The 21,188-nt window shown below is 48.0% G+C and overlaps 1 protein-coding gene across 4 annotated transcripts in view; it reads right to left on the bottom strand.

Annotated features, from left to right (window-relative positions):
- ANKRD11 (ankyrin repeat domain containing 11) overlaps positions 1-21,188 on the bottom strand; it is a 184,902-nt gene that overhangs the window by 54,109 nt on the left and 109,605 nt on the right. For all 4 annotated transcript variants that reach the window (XM_048515659.1, XM_048515663.1, XM_048515662.1 and 1 more), the window contains one exon: positions 6,005-6,149. In XM_048515659.1, coding sequence (XP_048371616.1) covers positions 6,005-6,091 — 87 coding nt within the window. In that variant the 5' untranslated portion in view covers positions 6,092-6,149. The remainder of the gene's footprint in view (positions 1-6,004; positions 6,150-21,188) is intronic.

Here is a 21,188-nt window from a genome sequence, read left to right as displayed (position 1 = left end):
CTTACCCCATATGTCCCGAACTGGTCTCTGCGTTCGGCAGAGGCCAATTTACTGGTGATCCCTGGCCCCTCCATGATAATGTGCATTGTAGCCTTCCACTCGGGCCAGAGCCTTTGCACAGCCTCTGGCCCCCCAGCCTGGTGGGAGCAGCTTCTTCCTCCAGCTGTCCGGGCCCTGCGGGACCTCACTGAGTTCCGCAGGGCCTGCAAGACTGAGCTGTTCCACCGGGCCTTTGGGGAGACTAGCCGTTGATAGGGGCCCCCTCCCTCCCTCCCTCCCTTCTTCTTTGACATCATGAAGACCTATAAACCCCCACTCTGGGGCTTCTGTGGGAATGATAGTAGGCGCCATCTGGAATTAAATTATTAATGCTGCATTTTAATAGAGTAAGGTTTATTTTTATCAGAGCCATCCTAATTTATATTTATATTGTATTTTAATTGATTGTGCTCTTTATATTGTTCACCGCCCTGAGCCCTCCGGGGGAGGGCGGTCTATAAACCTAATTAATAAATAAATAAAATAAATAATAAAATTTACCTTTTATATTTAAAAAAAAGAACCAATGCGTGGTATGTTAATCAGACCCAATGGCTTCTTTCTTTTTAATTTGAAAATGTGTGTCTCCACAGTTTTCATATCCTCCACTGGCAATCCTTTCAATCTTGTGTCATCTCGCAGCCCAACAGCTTATCTGTCCAGTCTCCTGCTTCTAGCGTATATATTACTTTCTAAAATTCAGAACAGGGAAATAAATTAAGGAGTCCTGTGCAGCAGGGGCCAGGTGTCTGTTTCAGGCAATTCCTCCGAAAAAGAGCCCTGCACAGTGAGCTCTTGCTCTGGAGTAATAGTCAGCCTCTGTTGCCTGAAGAGGTCAAACTAGGAATTAACTAATATTTAGAAAGAGGGACATGCTGTTAACAGCTCAAAGTAGGGGGGGGGGGAAGGATTTTCCTCACTGTAGAAGGTATTAAGGTGCCAGAATATACTTGGAAGAGCCAAAATAAACATACTACCATTCTGTTTGGCTTCTCCACATGGAAATACTTATCTTATTTCTTGACTTGTGAACTGAAGCTGTAGGTGACAAAGAGGCAGATTATAGATACGGGTGCTGGGGTGGACAGAAATGTGCATGTTGGATAAATGTTCATAATCATAACGTATTCTGGTTGCAATGTCTGGGGACTGGGGATGGGTGGAAGAATGTGGAAGACTGACAGCATGCAATGGAAGAATGCAGAAGAACTGGGAAGGGGCCTGCCTAGCTCCTCTAATAAGTTTCTCTGCCACTGCCTAATGCAGAGATGTCCAACATCAGCAGGGGCTGATGGGAATTGTAGTCCATGAACATCTGAAGCGTCAGAGTTGGACACTCCTGGCCTAACGTTTCTAATCCTATCTCAGCAACCGAAGTTCATGAACTCGCTCCCCAGTGGTACCAAAGACTTGCAGATTTAGAACAACACAACTGGTACCTTCCTGCCCAAAGACAGCTTCATTAAAATGGGAATTAATAAGGCCATATCCAGGACTGAGAAGACGGCCTGTCCTAGAGCAGGATGCACACAGCATCTTGTATCAGCTCTGGCTGGCCCAGCAACTACAGCTATTTCTTGAAAAGTAAGATCCAGCCACAGTGTTGAATGCTCTGATCACATTCAGGTTAGGTGTGCTTTACATGGGGCTGCCCTTGAAAACTCTTTGGAAACTTCTGCTGGTTCAAAATGTAACAGCCGGGTTATTGTTGAAGGCTGGACGAAAGGATTCCATCCGCACTGTGGTAAAACTGGCTGTGGGGGTTTTCCGGGTGTGTGGCTGTGGTCTGGTGGATCTGGTCCACCAGACCACGGCCACATAGCCCGGAAAACCCACCACAACCAGTTGAATCCGGCCATGAAAGCCTTTGACAATATACTGTGGTAAAAGCTTGCATTGGCAGCCCATTTGTTTCTGAACACAATTCAAAGTGCCGGTTCTTTGACTCTAAAAAGTTTGAGGCCAGGTTATTTAAAGGAGTACCTCCTTCTATACTTTCCAGTTTGCCAACTGGGATAATTCCTTCTAAGCCCTGGCCTCTGTGTGCCCCCCACCCCCGCAGAGTGAAGGTGGGTGGCAACGAGAGACAGGGTGAGCACCTGGCATTTTGTTTGGTATTATAGGTATCCCCAAGCTTTTAACTTGAGTTATTAATTGCTTTTCAACTAATTTATGGTCTAAATTTGAGAGCTGTTTTATAGCTAAAAATTTAGTCTGCTTAACGCTGCTTTTTACAGATATTTATAATGGATGTTTTAATAATATTTATTAGATTTGTTTGGGAAGTCCCCCTGAGCAGGTGTTTGAGGAAGAGAGGTAATTCTTCTGAATACATGGATATAACATTTACAGCCTGGCAACAGAAGCTGCCCCATTCCTTGTTACCAGAGCACGGCAAGGTAGTTCACACAGCTTTCAAAAGTGCAAGATAAAAGCCAGCTTTCAAAAGTGCAAGATAAAAGCCAGAGTCCCAGTTAAACCCTTGAAACTTGGATTTCCCAAACAATAAGCACTTATGCAAAAAGCTCCATGCTGAGAACCAGAGAATGCCAACAACAAGGGGTCAATTGTGTGGAATATACACACCAAACACGACAATTCCAGCATTGTTTACTATCCGAAAACAGATTTCAGTGGGTGAAAATTCCTCGTGTTCTTTGTTTCTCCTGAAAAGAACGCTTCCATTTTCTGAATACTTCCTGAATCCCAAACTGTCCCTTTTTTTTTAAACTTGTAATTTTAAGAAACAGCAATTACAGCAGGTCAAAACAATTTTAATATGCTTATTCCAATGGGATGCCAAGGCAAGATAATTGGTCAGCAGCATGGTCTGAACAGACTAATCAATTGTGACTAGAACTAGTGTCCGCTAATGCAGCCGCACATCTGAAGGTGAGTCAGATCAGGTTAACGTTGTCTGCTCCGACCCACAGTGGCTCCCCAGGGACTACGGTCAACAAGGTCTTTCCCGTCTCCCTCTCCCTGGAGCTACTGGGCAGTGCAAAGCAGGTGTCTATCAATTGGCTACGGTGCCAGCTCAGGCTTCCAAGAGCTGCTCATTCAAAAAATGATAACTCCACAGCCCTGTCTGTTCCCACTTGCGGGCCCAGCGGGTTAGCAAATGGTGTCTCGGAATAGCCTCTATAGCAGAGTGTTTCTGACATGCCCCTCCCAAGCCAATGAACCCAAGACAGCCAAAGGCATGCAGGCAGAGGCCCTTGTGGAGTGTTGACAAACACAAGATAAATTAAAAGCTGTGCTCCCAGAAGTGTGTACACAGCAATCCCTGAAAGCAAAGGTCTAATGACCAAGTGCCTTTCCCCTTAGTCACTGTTTCAGCACACAGCAGAAAAGCTAACTCGAGAGCAATGATACATTGGCACAGTCTCCTACAGCCAATTAACTGGGCTCCCACGCCTGCCCTCTTGTGAACAAGAGACTGTGCATTTCTTGACAGGTTGGGAAGATCAAGGCTAGGCCATCAAAGACCCACTTTTCTGACCATGCTGGAGCCAGCCTGCCCTGCTGCATATAGTGGGGGAAGCAGCGGCGCTCTGGGCCCCTGTTGCTGGCATCCACTGCCCGGAAGATGGACCTTCCTCAATGCACGGTCTTTATTTACATGACGACAGGGGGAAGCAGGCACACTTGTAGGAAGAGTTCACAGACCCCCATTTTTAACAAGCATACCAGAAAAGTGCAAGCTGTACAAAGAGTGTATATAGTAGAACAGACAAATGTACAACCTTCATCCACTACAGAACGCACTCTCCCTCCTACATCCAGGGGTGCAGCCATCCCCGCTAATCCATCCTCAGTGGCATTGTGCTTATACACAAAACACAAAAGCCAACATGAGCAATAAAACAAAGACTGACACCACTGTTCCAAAAATGCCACCCCCCCCAACCGCGCAACTTGACCCTTCGGTATCCTTTCCTCACATGAAGCATTCCTTGCAGGTGAAACTAGCAGCTCCCTCTCTGCAATTTCCAGCAATCAGCATTTCTGAATTGCAGCCTTATATGCCATGAAGCAGTCAAGGACATGCTGATAATTTCTCGCCAGGCCCATCAGCAGCAGCACTCTGCAGTCAGGCCTCAACATCTAGGCCTTCTTGTGTGAAATCTGGCAACGATCCCAGCAAACATTCCAGCCTAGCACATTCGTCTTCTCAGGCAGTCTTAGACTTTGTTTTTTAAGCCTGCTTCATTCCAAAGGCTTGGGGTGGATACTAACATTACAAATAGATGCAGACCGGAATTCCCCAGAGATGCAAACCTATATAGAAAGGTGAGCCTTGAGCCAAAAGGAAAGGCAGGTATACATATTTTAGTAAATAATAAGGGGTTTGCCATTAGGCAGTTGTGACTAGATGGCAAGTAACAACAACAACAATAGAAATCCAGTCTCTAGTGAACGCAGACCGAATATTCAGCACAGATATTCCGATGGAGTTTGGTCTGGAAAAGTGCCCCACTGTGGTGGTAAAGAGGGGCAAGATCACTGAGAGTGACAGCACAGAAATGCCTGATGACCAACTAATCAAGTGCAACCAAAAGGAAGCCTATACGTACCTGGGCATTTTGCATAAGCATTTTTTAAAAATTGTCATTGTGCACGCACAACGAAATTTACAGCAGCATTCCTCAATGCACACAATTTCAGACTCATACATCATACTCATACAATTTCATACAATACATCATACTCATACAATTTCAGACTCATACCCCATCCTCACTTTCCCCTTCCTCCACCCAGCTGGATAACATCAAGCAAGGGCAAGTGCATTCACTGTGGCCAGCAGTGAATACACCCAGATGGTCAGGAAAATTTTGAAATCCAAATTAAATGGTGGGTACACCATCAAGGCCATCAACACCTGGGCCATACCCATCATCAGGTACATCAGCCAGAGACAGGCTGATTCGGATGCACTGGATAGAAAAACTCAGAAGCTTATAACAATGAACTACATCTAACACCCACATAGCAATACTGATAGACTATACCTTCCCTGGAGATCTGGTGGCAGAGGCTTAATGCAAGCAGTAGAGGAGGAGAAACATGCACTGGCTGATTATGTGAATGAAAGTCAAGAACAGGCATTGATTGAAGTGAAGAACAGACATTTACTGAAAGCCCAGAGAACCAAACAGAAAAAAAATGTGATTAAAACGAGGATTGAAAGCTGGAACAATGAAGCATTGCATGACCAATTTCTGGAGAAGATCAAGGTCAAGGTGGACAATTAAAAGACCTGGCTGTGGTAAACAACTGGAACTCTGAAAAAGAAGAAGAGTTGGATTTATATCCCCCCTTTCTCTCCTCTAAGGAGACTCAAAGGGGGTTACAAACTCCTTTCCCTTTCCCCCTCACAGCAAACACCCTGTTAGGTAGGTGGTGCTGAGACAGTGCTGAGAGAACTGTGATTGGCCCAAGGCCACCCAGCTGGCATGTGTGGGAGTGCACAAGCTAATCTGAATTCCACAGAGAAGCCTCCACAGCTCAAGCAGCAGAGCAGGGAATCAAACCCGGTTCCTCCAGATTAGAGCGCACCTGCTCTTAACCACAATGCTACTGTTGCTCCCTCTACGCCACTGCTGGGGAAGGTATAGTCTATCAGTATCACTATGTGGGTGTGAGATACAGTGCATTGTTATAAGAAAACTGAATCACTGATTTTAGCTGCCTTCTGAATCTGAAAGATGTTGATACTGTCCATTGTAAGATGTTTCAAGCACTGCCCTGGTGTTTTCAGAATGGTGCCCAGGATGCCGATCACCACTGGCATGGCCTTGGATGGATTGTGCCAGAGTCGCTGGACCTCGATTTTCAAATTGTGGTATTCAGTGACCTCTCCTTTTCCCCAGAGGTCAGAAGGCCCAAGCCAGTCCCCTCCCCCTCCCCGAAGAACAAAAACAACGGCTGAAGCAAGACAAACGTTAGAAAGACCCACTACCTTTTTCCCAGTTTGTTTCTCCACCATGTCGTTGCTGAGAGAGAAATCTTCAGACTGTGGTGTTTTAGAACACCCACCCTTGGGCATCGTTCTGCCTTCCTTACTTGGCCTTCATTTATGCTGCCATTGCTTCATCATCAACGGTCTGTAAGGAGAGAAAACACAGAGATCACCATCAAGGCTCTCACAAGAAAAAGGTAACACTAGTGGCTGCTTGAATAAATGGAAATACTTAGTTTGCAACCCAAAAATCTGCATACACCTGCCCAAAACAAAAGCAGCAGAAGAAAGCAGCTTGGAAGAAAGAGTCACGTCATGAAGCCCACTCTTTCACGAGCACGAGCGGAAGGTAGATATGACGCCTCCCAAGGCACCCCAAGAGTATCCGGTATTCTCCAGGTTCCTGAAGTGATCAGCCTCTGCCAAACCTTGATGTCTTGTGAATTATCTGGATGATCCCAAGACTCTCACATCAAGTAATGGGTAGTAAACTTTGATCTGGCTATGAAATATCCCTCTTACTCAGGGCTGTTTCCAGGAGAAAGCAGAGATGGCAAAGCACAGCGTCAGCACCTAATGTTCCCAGCACAGTGCCTCCAGCAGCCTTCCCCATTCAGTTTGCGGCTGCCTTTGTACCAGGGTCTAGGTAAGGCATACTTCTGAAGCAGAGCGGCAGAGCTGTGTTGCCCATGCCACGAGTTGCTTGGTTACAGGGTTGAAAAGACAACTGACATCTGTAATACACCGTCGCAGCAACATGTGTTGGAACAGATCAGCAACAGGGTGCGCAGCCATCTTCTTTGATTACTTTAAGAGAATACATCACCTCCAACGAGGCACAATCCATCAACACACCTGTACGAACCAGTAAATCAACCGCAACTAACAGAAAGATCTTACTCTGTCGTGAAAAGCAGGATTGGACGGGCCCTGGAAAATAATATTTCCTTTGCTGACTGCCACTGGATGAGGGGAACACTCTTGTGTCCAGCAACTTGGCTTCACAGCAAGCCTTTCCCCCCTGAAACAATGGCAGGAAATTGTCCAGGAACACGGAGACTCCTGATTCCACAGCCAGCGGAGGATGGGGAGAGACAACAAAAATCAGAAATCTCACCAGTCCCTCTCAAAGATCTGAGAGCTTAATGGCTGAAGTGAAATTGTGACTTCTGGGTGTGTGTGTGTGTGTGGGGGGGGGGGTGTACGTAGGGGCTAGGATGAAGTGAGGACAAGTTGTAGTTTTTACCAAGTTCATCACACAGAAGAAGGTTAGAAATCTGGTCTGCTCTCTACGCCATACTTTCCACCAGTAATGGCTGCACATGGCACCACAACAGGCACCATTACTGAGACACCAGCTGCTGGGTCACACAGAGATGGCTGGCCACATTCTGCTCTTCACTCAAAGTCATCAAGTTGAGGCATCTTTGGAAGTTTTTCACAATCACCTTCCTCTGGTGTTTGAAACACCCAGGAAAGAGAATGACGGCTATGCCTTCCTCATTCCAAGAAGCTCAGCTGCCCATCTTTCAAAGATCTCTCTTCAAATCCCATTTCTAACCCCAAAGGAGAACCCACACACCCGCTTCCTAGCAATGATGTGGCTGGCCTCCACGCGGGCCAGGGCCTTTACGGCTCTGGCCCCGGCCTGGTGGAAAGCTCTCCCTCCGGCTGTCCGGGCCCTGCGGGACCTTGGTGAGTTCCGAAGGGCCTGTAAGACGGAGCTGTTCCGCCGGGTCTTTGGAGGTACCGGCCGCTGATGTGATGCCCCCCCGTCTGGCTCCTTGTTTGGTCCTCGTTTGACCCTGACATCTGGGTCACTGGTCACCTACCGAGGCCCCCATGCCTCCCTCTGGGGGGGGGGAGGGAATTTTGAAATTAGGATGTTGGACCCACTCTTATTTCATTTTCCTGATAATTATTAATTACTGCTGCTTTTAATGTTTTAACTATTCTATACTGTTGCTTTTGTTTGTTGTGCACCGCCCAGAGCCCTTCGGGGATGGGGCGGTATAAAAGCCTTAGAAATAAATAAATAAAATAAATGTTTCCTTAATCTTTACCTTCATCAACTTAGCTGCAACCTAAGAAGACAGCAAGAGTGCTGGGAAGCATGGGAAGAGAGTTATATCCCCGGCCACCTTCCTAGTCACATGGGAATAATACAAGAACATAACAATTGCCCCAAATAGTTTGTCCTCAACTGGTGCCAAGTGGGATGCCGCATACACAGGACAGTGGCATGCACACAAGGGACCTTTTGGACACACAGTCAGGTTCGTAGGAAAAGTAGCATGAGGTAAATGACAGCCAAGACATTTTACCAGCCAGCATTCTCCAGCACCAGCAGTGCCATCCCACTGAGAGTGGCTGATCCAAAGGAGTCCATGGCAGCCATGTGCCCATGCATGCAGTTCAATTATTGATGAAAAAATCTGTTTGCTCTGGATGTCAATGTGGCCATTTGTAACCAGGGAACATACCTACTCTACAAAGAGTTTTGAAAACCTGTTTCGCAGAGAGAAAGCCAGACGGATGCCAGATTAATTCCGCACCCCTTCTGTTCATGGAGCTGACTCATTACACTTGGAAAGCTGGCTGCGTCCTCATGTAAACAGAGCACTGGCCTATTTAGCAGCTTGGAGGGAGTATTATATTTGCACAACAATTACCAGCAGGACCGGCAATCCCTGTTTTGTTTCACAGCACATTGTTAAGGAGTCTGGGGGTGGGGTGGGGGAGCTAGGAAAACACAAATGCCCCTTTTGTACCAAATACACTCCTACTAAGAGCCCTGGGACTCCATGTGATATGGGACCTGGTCTGAATCCCCTCTAACCCGACAACTGGGCTAGCAGCTGTTTTTACTACTCATTTTTCGAGCTTTGTTTCCTGGGCTAGGAGACTGTCCTCAACATTTCTGTTTTGTAAACAGTTAAACGAGCTTCTCAAACCAATGACTTCATGTCTGTCACAAAGTAAGGACGTAGGAGACCAGGCAGGCTCTGCCGCACAATATAATCCTCCGGAACATCTCTAGAACAAAAACAGAAACTGCTTCCATGTGGTCAGTAGCCAAGCACACATGTGGGGACTGGCATTTACCAGGCTGTGCACAAATGCATGTTCCACACTGTTTCAACCTGAAATGGCCATGCATCAATTTATACATCATTTCTATATGTGGATTCAATGAGGTCCCCCACCTATTGGTAAGAAAAGGCTAAGAGGCTCGAGTGAGAAACAACAGTCCTGTACACGACTGCTAATTTGTGATGCCATCCTATAGTAGGCTCATACATGTAAAGGCAGATGTGGGACTAACATCTAACCCAGTGGTTCTCAACCTTCCTAATGCTGTGACCCTTTAATACAGTTCCTCATGTTGTGGTGACCCCCAACCCTAACATTTATCCATTTTACAGATGGAGAACACTGATGCAGAGAGTCTTATGTGATCCCTGTGAAAGGGTAATTCGACCCCCAAAGGGGTCACGACCCACAGGTTGAGAACCACTGCTCTAACCTGTCATGCGTAAGTCAGTTCTGTCCCTGTCTTTCCTAATTAACAATAAAGACTTTTTAAAAAAAAAAGTCAAGAGGAAGACCAGCAGCGATTGTTCTCGTTCATCTGACCAAGCCCTCAATCCCTTCCCACCAAGCATCTCCTTTAGAAAGCAGCACTCAGGCTTCAACATCTGAACTTAAAAGTCTTACTGATGCCGCATGCAGCCACCTGTAGGGGGAACCGGCAATGCATGGTGTGCCACAGAAACTCATTGCCACAAAAAACCCTGTAGGTACTTTTGACCAGCAACCACAAAATATTTCTCTACAACTCAATAAACAGCCCTAAGTCTCTTTACTCCAGCCTTTCTTCCAGCATAAGCTCACTGGAGACAGAATTACGCGGGAACCAGGAGTGCTCTGTAGCTATTTGGACTCTTTGTTCAACCAGATTTCAATACTTCAGCAAGTAACAGAGGTAGGAAGGTCTAGGAGTGTTGCCAGGGTGGGGATGGGGGGATCTTTTCTTTCCTGCCACCAGGTTTCATTTCCTGGTGGAAAATGTAGAAAATTTAGGAAATACCGAAACTTACACTTCAACGGTTTTTTTCTTTTGGAATGAGGAGTTTTCTTTTAAGCTGAAGTTTCAAAATACTTTCGGGAGCTTTTAGTTTCCTTAAAATGTTTTCTACTAAGAATGCAGCAAGATAAGCAAGGTTGGATGGGAAACTGCTAAGGAAATCCAGGGCTGCTCCAAAGAGGCAGGTAGTGGCAAATCAACTCTGAACAACTCTGGCCTTGAAAACCCTACAGGATTGCCACAAGTTGCCCTGGCCTGGCAGCACTTTCTGCCGCAACCACCTGCAACAGCTGACGTGTGGAAAGGTCAAGAAGCTTGTTTCAACTGACACAGGTCTTCAGTTCTTTGGACTTCTTGGAGATCCGTGAAAGGTAAGAATCGGAAACTACTGCCTTCTCAGAAATATTCTGTTTACCATAGAACTCTCTATTGTAAAGAATCGAATTTTGAAGGATACACCATAAAAAGTACTTAGCATTTATCCCACCCTTCCTCCATTGTATTCTCACAACAACCCTGCGGGGTAAGTTAGGCTGAGAGGGTATGACAGGGCCCAAGGTGACCCAGAGTGATGATTCAAAACTGGTCCCCCCAATCCTAATCCAACACTCTAACCCAGTGGTGGCAAACCTTTGGCACTCCAGATGTTATGGACTACAATTCCCATCAGCCCCTGCCAGCATGGTCAATTGGCAGGGGCTGATGGGAATTGCAGTCCATAACAACTGGAGTGCCAAAGGCTCTAACCTCTACACCCCGTTGGCCCTCAATGACAGGGCATGGATTTCATATGGTTAGTTTTGTAAACAGCTGCTATGACCCTAACAGCTGATGAACCAATATAGCCAGTTACAGGCTGATCTCAGAAGCTGAGCAGGGTTGGTACTTGGGTGGCAGACCACCAAGGAAGACTCTCCAGAGGAAGGCAATGGCAAACCATCTCTGCTTCTCCCGTGCCTTGAAAAACCCTTGTTGTGGTTTGCAACTTGAGAGCACTTGCATATACAAGATGACGCTCTCAACGTGAAAGGAATAGTAGAGAACTGTCTCAGGTACTGGCTAGTAAGTTGACACACTTCCGTTATGCATCTAGTTATTCTCAGGTGACAAAGATGTAGCACCTGGGACATGATTTGGCTCTTCTGGGAAAGGAGACCCCTGAGCATGCCAGCTACTTCTCTGAAGGAAATCTGGTTTAAGGCAACACTGCCCCTGGAGAAGCACTGAAGGCATCTGAAAGGAACTCCAGAAAAGTATGATATGCTACTCATCTCTGATCAAGACTAATTTAAGATACCAAAGGCCAACTTATCTATATCTATCTATATAAAAAGCTAACCGTGCGTTTGTTCCTCATGCCTTAACGCGGAAACGCCTGGACCGAATGCTACCAAATTTTCCCACGACATACCTCCCCATTGTGGGCAGGTAATCATACCTTCAAATTGCCGAAAGTCCATACCTGAACCTGGTAAACTGCACGTTTCTGCAAAACCCATGGCGGACCAATCAGGGGCCGCCGTGCTGGGGGGCGTGGCTTGCCCGCCTTCGTTGCGTCGTGTACGTGAACGTTGGCCTAAACTGAAGGCTGCCGGACTTGCCCGCACAGGAAGAGGAAGGAGGAGCGCTCCCAGACACCCAGTAAAAACAGCTGTAACACCTCTCCCCTTCCTCCTCCCTTCCCCCCCGAGCTTACCACACAAAGCCACAGCAAAGTGTGGCCCGGCCCGCTAGTTTTTAAATAAGAATGCTGTTTATTAAAAATAGGCCACTGCAGCTGCCATTTTTAAGGCTTTTATCTGAGCATTTTTAATAGAAAGACAAATCCAACAAGCAATATCCAGTCTGCCGGCCACCTCTGGAGCCGTAAATTCACCCCAGAGGTTCTGCTGACACCAGCCATGGAAAGTGCAGTTCAAGCAGTTTGTAAGCACAGTCCTGCAAATGAACTCCACTGCCGCCTTCTCCTATCCCATGGAGCCTTCTCCGCACCAGCCTGAAAGCTTCGCTTGTTAAGCCTCGCCTTGCCGAATTTGCCTGGGCGCAGGGCAGGGCAGGGCAGGGCAGGATTCTCCCACCACAACACAACATGCCTACAAGTCGGGGCCAGAGAAGAAAGGAAGGCAAAGAGGAAAGCACAGTGCAAAGGTAATCCTGCTAGCAAACACAATAGCATCAGAACTGCCGCAGCAGGAGGCTGGCCCACATTTAGCACAAAATGAGTCATGACAGAGAGTGCTGGATCTCAGCGGGCATTTTTTGCTCCTGATTTTTGGGAACCAGGAATACAGATGCTTGGCAGCAGAAAACCACTGACCCAAAGGCCAGTTTGACCTCCTGGATATTTGCATGGACCCTGTGAGGCAGGAATCTAGCTGCCCACACCCGCTTCAAGGCTAATAGTTTGTTCAAACTGAGCAAATGACAGCCTGTAACCACTGCAGAAGGAATTGGCTGTTCATGGTTCAGCTGGGTAGGTCTTTTGGCTCAAGAACTGAAAGATTAAAAGACCTTTTCCTATAACAGGGGGCAAGGAAAAGGAGTCCTCTTTCTCAATTTAGGCATCAAATGAACCAGAGTGACTTCGTAATGGGCACCAGCTTGGTTAACCGCCAGGGCTGTGTTACTTCCTCCTCCTCAGCACACAACATGCCAAGATTGAAGACAGAACACAGTTTAATCTCAGCTAAGAATCCCAATAATTGGGACAGAAGCAAACCTCTCAATTAGCAACGGGCCCCCCCACTCAGGCCTCCTCTGATCACCAGAGTCATGCTGTGGACATCCTTCTTCAATCTCACTACCCTGCACCAGAGGAGGTAGAAAGGGGCTTAGCTTGGGGCCGTATGTGAGTATGCAAGGTGAAGAAACCTAGCACTTCACTGACTACAAGCTCATCCTCTGGGTTTAGATAGTTCTAGATATAAAACAGCAACCCAAATCTGAACCAGATCACCCAACCCACGGAAAATTAGCAATATTGCAAGCTAGAGAGAAGAGAATGTGACCTGTTCATTTGCTTCCTGCCACTCTCTGAGACAGACAGGCCTGGAAGAAGCATACAGCAAAACTGCCAGCATAAGAAACTTCCTTTTGTTAGCTTTTCAACATTAACTCCAGCACTATATACTGAATGGTTGTTTGTGTTTATGGGAACAAAGATTTTATGCACACATAACGGAGATGTCATGCAACAATTATGGAAACAAGCCAATACCAGAAAAAGATTATCTTGTTGAACAGACTACAAGGCCTGGGAAATCTATTCACAGCAGCCACACGAAAGCCCCGCACATTTATATGACTGGTATTAGCACCTCCCCCCCCCCAATACTTTTCTTTCCTAGCACACACACCTAGAAAAAAGAAGAAGAAGAAGAGGAGGAGGAGGAGGAGGAGGAGTTTGGATTTATACCCCCCTTTCTCTCCTGTAGGAGACTCACAGGGGCTTACAATCCCCTTGCCCTTCCCCCCTCACAACAAACACCCTGTGAGGTGGGTGGGGCTGAGAGAACTCCAAAAAGCTGTGACTAGCCCAAGGTCACCCAGCTGGCATGTGTGGGAGTGCACAGGCTAATATGATTTCCCCAGAGAAGCCTCCACAACTCAAGCGGCAGAGCTGGGAATCAAACCCGGTTCCTCCAGATCAGAATGCACCTGCTCTTAGCCACTACGCCACTGCTGCTCCAGTAATATTTTAAAAAGCTGGTTTTTATATTACTGGGGAACATAAGAAGGCTCACGTATCGCCTGAAACATTCTGAAAGGGAGCTTGGAACCTGAATGAGCTTGTTTCATCCCCAAGCATGGGATACACAGCTCTGCCGAGCAGCAGCCGAGCAAGAGACGAAGGACGGTCGTCATCATGCTTAACTAGGCAATGAGACGGCAAAAAGCCTGCTGGCACCACTGTGCTTTGGCAATGGGTGTAGCGGAAACACACACACCCCCCCCCCCACCTAAATTCCACTGCCCCCTTCCCCATTAATTCTCCTAAAAATGCAGCCAGATTCCCACTGCTGCTCTGCATCCTCTTTCAAGAGCATGTTTGTGGCCTGGGACAACAGCCACTGCCAGGGGTGGCATGCAGCAGCCCCCAGATGAGACAGGCAGAAGGCACAGCCAGATCAGATGCAATGCAAGGAATCTCTCTGTGAATTAAGAATTTATTTCGAAGTAGTTACAGGGAGGGGTGGGTGGGGTGGGGTGGGGGTGGGTCAGAGAGATCTGAATCAGAGCTGAAATGCCAGAAGATGAGGGGGCCAACTCTTTCCCACGTTACTGCTCCCCCAAGGAACCCTTCAGACCACACTATGAACCCTGGTAGGTGAGGCAGAAAAGGAAGCCAGCCAGCCAGTTTCTTCCCTACCAGAAGCCACACTGTGGGTGTCTGTGCAGGGGACCCTACTCAGGAAATGGTACAAGGAGAAACAGTTAACTTTCTCATGCCAACCAAATCTCTCTCTCTCTCTCTCTCTCTCTCTCTCTCTCTCACACACACACACACACACACACACAAGCACGAATGTTTTTAAAGAAAACTGTAGGTTTGTGTGCTCTCATCATGGATCTGCCACATGTAGTTTAGGGTGCCTCCACTCCACCCCAACCTTATGTTTGCCAAATTACTGTCTCCAAGAGACAATAATCAGAACTCTCAAGTTCAACCTTTTTAAACATTTAAATGGCTTCTTCCCAAAGACCGAAGGGAACTCACAAGGATAAAGCTTCCCAAGCGTCACAATGAAACAGCACAGAATATCCAAGGGTAGAGGCGACGCTTTGTCCAAAACTCCAGGTTTACACCCATTCTGCGCAGCATTCCTGGCTTGTGCATCAGGGGTTAACAGATTTCAGTCTCAGGGCCTGTTCTGAAATGTTCACATGCTTCTCGTTCATGAAACTGCACACATTCTAGGCCACAGGTGTCAAACCCGCGGCCCTCCAGATGTTATGGACTACAGTTCCCATCATCCCCTGCCAGCATCATGCTGGCAGGGGATGATGGGAACTGTAGTCCATAACATCTGGAGGGCCGCGAGTTTGACACCTATGTTCTAGGCCAGGGGTAGGGAACCTGCGGCTCAAGAGCCGCATGCGGCTCTTCTGCCCTTGCACTGTGGCTCCATGAGTCGAGCTGCCGGCCCCATCCTTGCCCGCTCTGCAGGCAGCAGGGTGGGCAGACCAACTGCCCACGGTCGGCTGGGCCGCGCCACGGGCTTCCTCTCTTGCCTGCCCCGTTGGAGCGGGGCGGGTGCTTTCCTGGCGGCCAGTGAGGCCGAGCCGCTGGCTTCATCCTTGCCCGCCCTGCAGGCAGCAGGGCGGGCGCATCCATGCGCTTCTCAGAATGAGCGGAGTAAAAGGGAAAAAAACCCATATATATATAGTGTTATCTTTATTTTACATGTCAAAAATTATTTGCGGCTCCAAGTGTTTTCTTTTCCTGTGGAAAACGGGTCCAAATGGCTCTTTGAGTGTTAAAGGTTCCCTACCCCTGTTCTAGGCCATTCCCCTCCATACCTCGCTCTCCCTCCACCTCCACATGTCTGGAGCATGAGGTGCTTGACAGATCACTAATATGGAAGTTAATACCAAAGCGCAGGGTCACCGAGACGGCACTGCTGGGCTGCCCCCCATTCCAGGAACCACCACAGCAAAGCACAAACATTCCCCTCACACACAATTCAAATTGGGCTTATGGACAGCAGAGCGTCACACATCAATCCGACCTCCTTCCTCCCCAGGGTCAATGGACAGCCATCTCTTGACTTTCCCTACGTGCTCTCAGTTCAAAACAAGGGCTCGGATGCTCTTGATGTTCTCCATCTCCTGGCGTGCCCCAAACTAAATAAGGGGGGGGGGGGACCGGAACTTAAAACCCCCCAATGAAGCCAGTGCACTGGACCACGTAGCTCATCCAAAACCATGGATAAGAGGTCTTTCCCAAGATCTGTATCAGTGGAGATGGCAGAGACTGAAACCTACAACTTTGTCTATTTGAAGCATGAACACTACCACTGAGTTCTTACAAATGTAAGAACCCTGAAGGTCTCTGTTTTTTTCTAGTATCCATCCACCACCAAAAACAGCAGCTTCAGAAAATGTTTGTTATATTTCCTGCAGCAAAACAGGAAATGTCTTAAGAAAAGCAAACACAGATACACAGAATGATGCAGGAATGATGCACTCGAATCTCCCTCCTGGGAAAGCACTCCCCATTTGGAGGTCCACACTTTTCTCCTCACAATCCAGCCTCTGGGAGGGAAAAAAAAGTGTGCTGCACAGAATGGAGAAGTTCATCTAAGTCAGGGGTCTGCAACCTGCGGCTCTCCAGATGTTCAAGGACTACAATTCCCATCAGCCCCTGCCAGCATGGCCAATTGGCCATGCTGAGCCAATTGGCCAATGCTGAGCCAATTGGCCATGCTGGCAGGGGCTGGTGGGAATTGTAGTCCTTGAACATCTGGAGAGCTGCAGGTTGCAGACCCCTGATCTAAGTTAATGGCTGACTCGAAGGCCTGTGGTCTGGGCTCCGACACAGCATTTGCCTGGGTTTGAGCATGCACACACCCAGAGTTCTGTCTGGCCCAGCCGTTTACTTTTCTGAGCTTCCTCATATAACAGGATTCAGCGAAAGGGATGCCTGTGCCGGACACTGGAGACAGAGTTAACCTGTCTCTTGCACACAGGGATCCACACTGACTGCACCAAAAGAGTGATGCAAACTATAACATGGAATCAGCATAAAGATTCCAAGGCACACTGGTTCACGTCGGCTGCACCATTTGACCAGTCATCTATCAACTGACAGTCCCATAGCAAAAGCATTTATTTAGCAGAATTGTAACAGAAAGAGACTTACACTAATTGCAATCTAAGTTTACTCCATTTTCTTTTACAAATTATGGATGATTCCTTGAAAAGAAATTACACAAATGTTCTTCAGATAGGAACTTTTAAATCTAATTGCAGCTTGGATTCCTGAGCGGAGCTCCTTAAAAGTCTTATGTCATAATCTTGATTTCCCAGCCAGTGGATCATCCTACTGACCTTCCCAGGAGCTGATCTCTTCTCATTTGGACTCATAAACACCCCCACCCATCACAACGGGGCCTCGCTCTCTTGCACACAACCACTGAGCAGCAGAAAGAAAGACTCAGTCATGCAATCCAAATTCTGCTAGTGCGCAGTAGAGGTAAAATCTAATCTGGGCCTCTACTTGATGGTCCTGGTTTCACTTTCAAGGACCTTAGCAATATCTTGCTGTGGTTATGTGGGTGAGTGTTGGGGGGGGGGGGAGTTCAGAAAGGTCCCTTCCCTCCCCAGCAGCGCCATTCATCCAAACCCTCGCACTACACTACTACAACACTGATCTGCGGAAGGCAGCTAGACCAAGGAAACACGGCTTGCAGAATGAACCGACTGTCAAATTGATAGCACCACAAAATGCGTGGGCTACAACTGATGGGCAGAATTAATTAAGAGTTGGGGCGCTGAGCTCGTGCCTTTCTAGCGGAAAAACAAGAGGTGTCAGTTGCTAAGAGCGCCTCTTCCCAGCTTCATCTCGAACGGAAATTGGCTCCCTTTGGGACTTGGCCACGCTAATCCACGCTACGGAAACCTCAAGGCTAAGGCAACGGGAATGTGCTCTACGTGGGCCTGCTCTTGAAAAAAAAAACCACACCCAGCAACTGCAACTGGCACAGTTGGTTGGTGTCGGTTGCAACACATATACTGCGCCTGAGCTGAGAACATGTCACTAGTGACTAGTGTGCATCTGGATTCAATTCCAGGGACTGGAGCTCACGTTGCAAGCCCTTCTTGGCTTGAAGCACAAGTCCAGCAACACCTCAAAGACTAATGACACATTCCAGCATGAGCCTGCCTGAGCCAGAGCTAATCTGACAAAAACTGCTCTGGCTCCTCTGTAAGGGGCCACCGGATCCTGTCCTATTCTGCTGCTGAGGACTCGCACAGCCAGCCCCCTGGGGCTCTCACCGTGGGAATGCTGCACCCCTCTTCTCCTGGAGGTGACTTGGGGCCCACGTCGCCCACAGTAAGTGACCAATGGACTGTTCTGATCTGGGCTTGCCAGGGCGAGTGCAACCAGCCCCTGCCCATTCATGGCCTTTCTACAGCTGCCCCTTCCAGACCACACAAGGAAGGGGTTCACGGGACATTTCAAGACCTTGTTCAAGGTTGAACTTTTAAGGAGGACTTTTCCGACAGCCGGCTGCCATTTAAAGGGGAAGTTGAATTCACTGTTTATGTCTGATGTGGGAAACCCCCTCCCCCCGGCATTTGATGGATTAAATTTTTTGTAAGACCCATCAGGCTGGTTTAGGAAAAGGTGGGACAGAAACAATGTGAATATAAACCGGATTAACCAACAGTTTCAAAAACACCAGGGGGAAGCCCTAATCAATCACATGAGTCAGAGAGAGGAAGTGGTCAGAGGGAGAGAGTAGAGGACTGAAATCCTTGTGCTGCTGGGAAGCTCACGAGGCGACCTGGTGCCAGTCTGTTGCTTTTCAGGCTAACCTACCATGCAGGGCTGGTAGGAATATAAAGTGCAGGAGAAAATCATGACAGGGAAGGATAAAAATGTGACAGAAAGACCGGAGAGTACCTCACATACCTGAACACATCAAGCAGTCCTGTACTTATCTGGGGAACTAGATTGGCCTGTGCACTCCAACACATGCCAGCTGGGTGACCTGGGGCTAGTCACAGCTCGATGGAGCTCTCTCAGCCCCACCCACCTCACGGGGTGTCTGTTGGGTGGGAGAGGAGATTGTAAGCCCCTTTGTGTGTCCTACAGGAGAGAAAATGGCAGGGGTATAAATTCAAACTCCTCCTCCTCCAACTCCTGCTCCTGCTCCTCCTCCTCCTCCTGCTGCTGAGTCAGACCATGAGTCTATCCAGCTTAGGACTGTCTACACTGAATGGTAGCAGCTTAGAATGGTAGTGATTCCTTTAACTAGAAGAGTCAGGGTCAAACCTGGGTCCTCCTAAAAGCAAAATAAATATCGTATCACAGTCCTCCTTCCCATGATTCCTTTAATGTACTGGACAAATCCCAACCAGGCCAACTTATTTCTTGGAGTATGGGAAAGCTGAATTAAGCAGAAAGCATTTGGCTGATCCAGAGAGCTTCACAGAGCAGCAGAATCTGAACACAAGACTCCTCCAAACCAGTTCCTTCTTCCAACTGGTACGAACAACTGGACTTATGTTTATTACATTTGTTGCAGTTGGGGTAAGAACTGTACCTTATTTTTCTACTAGATAACAGAACCCGGTCAACTTGCAATCATTTATTTACTTTATATACAACCCGCCTTTCTTGCTGAGACTGCAGGCAGATAACGCAGTATGAAACGTTGCAGTGAAATAGCATGGGGCATCTGACAAACAATGCAATAGGACTTGGGTTACAAAAATAAGAAAGGATGTAAAAAACAGTGTCTGCCTATAATAAGCAACGGCAGAAAACGGAACTACAAAAGTTGAAGCCAGTGCAATAAGGGAGTACGTACCCTCATGGGTGAAACAGGCTGCAGGCCTGTCCTGTCCACAAAACCACCCTCCTGAACCATTCTGTTATACTGCAGCCTCCATCCCCTTCACCAAAATGCTTCCACGAGCCCACCTGTTTTGGCACACAGCCTGCAGAATAAGAGAGAAATGTCACGGGCTTCCTGACTTCCTGGGGCAGGCCGTTCCACTAGTCCTTCCATGAATAACTCAGGCCTCTGCAGCCTGCTACTCCCCCACCAGATGCAGCCATGGCCTTCCCAGTGCCTGGCACTCCCCCTTCCCAGTGCTGGAATGCACAGGCTGGTGAAAAACCAGGGGGCTCAGCATGCGTAGCAGGTGTGCCGTTTGGTGGGCCAGGAGCTGCACAGCCTGAGTTAACCAGCCCACTGTTAGAATCCTCTGGCAAATGTCCCGAGCGTTGCCTTGAAGACACATCCCAGCACAAGCCCGGTGTACTTTCCAGCAAGCTTGCAGGGGCTCAGGGGGCTCTCCACACATCTCTGGAACAGCTGAAGCAATGGCCACCCTCTCTTCTTCTGCTCCCCGGGCAGTGTCTATTGAAGGGAATGCACCAGTAGTGGCAGCCTTCTCCAGAGAGGAGCCAAAGACAGTGAGAAAACGTGAGGGAAGCTCGTCCAGGCCCCCCTCGTGACTGTCCTGGCCTGCCACTTTGGAGCACCGTTGTGCTGACTTCTGAACGTGTCTCTGGCTACGCACCAACCACCCCGGCCATCAAGGCTCTCACACAAGGCCTGGTGTTCTGCTGCTGCTTATCCATAAGCAATCAGCACGATTCCTTGTTTGCGGAGATGATGGGGCAGGGAGCTCTGAGCCAAAGTAAGCCGGGAGTTGTCATGTGCTAAACTTATCACGGCAATACGTTCATGCTCACCTCAGCTAACCTTCAGACAGCCGATGCTTCAATGCACCATGACTGAGAGGGAGGAGGAATTACTAAGTTGCTACAGGAAAAACGGAGCACTAAAGTCTCCTCCAATCACATAACGTGGCTTCTGCCAACTCTGGGAACAACGTTCTTCTTACTTCTGTATTCAGAATATCCAAGAGGGTTCGCAATTCGACTCTCTGCAGGAAGATCCTCAGGTCTTCTGTAATTAAGAATGACCACAGTGAGCCAACAAAAGTTCACTGACCTTTTGTCTTTCTGGCAGTCTAATGGCGGTGGTCAGACAGATGCCTGGGTTGGATAGTCACAGGTATGGCACAGTGGCCATAGCTAGACTCGGGCTATTTAGGTATCCTTAACAACAGGTTGCCTACACTGAAAGAAAGTGAGAACTCTACATAATCTGTGGTGTCCACCTGTGCACTCGACGCTACCTTTGAAAAGAGCCTCTCTGATGATTCTAGATACATTTCCTCTCGCAGGCACTGTTTGCAAATGATAGCACAACTGCTGCCCCCCAGCTGGCTGTGCAAACACAGACCCCGGAGGCAGCCTGGTCCCACTCAGTTCCCAGGCAACAGGACTAATACCAGCTTCATGGGCCCACAAAGGGAGCAAATTCATTTCATTATCTGCTCTGGTACATCATG

The sequence above is a fragment of the Sphaerodactylus townsendi genome, linkage group LG14, assembly GCF_021028975.2.
Source record: "Sphaerodactylus townsendi isolate TG3544 linkage group LG14, MPM_Stown_v2.3, whole genome shotgun sequence".
NCBI classification, from domain to species: Eukaryota; Metazoa; Chordata; class Lepidosauria; order Squamata; family Sphaerodactylidae; genus Sphaerodactylus; species Sphaerodactylus townsendi.
The sequence above is the reverse complement of the archived record's forward strand: the minus strand, read 5'-3'. Positions and strand labels throughout refer to the sequence as shown.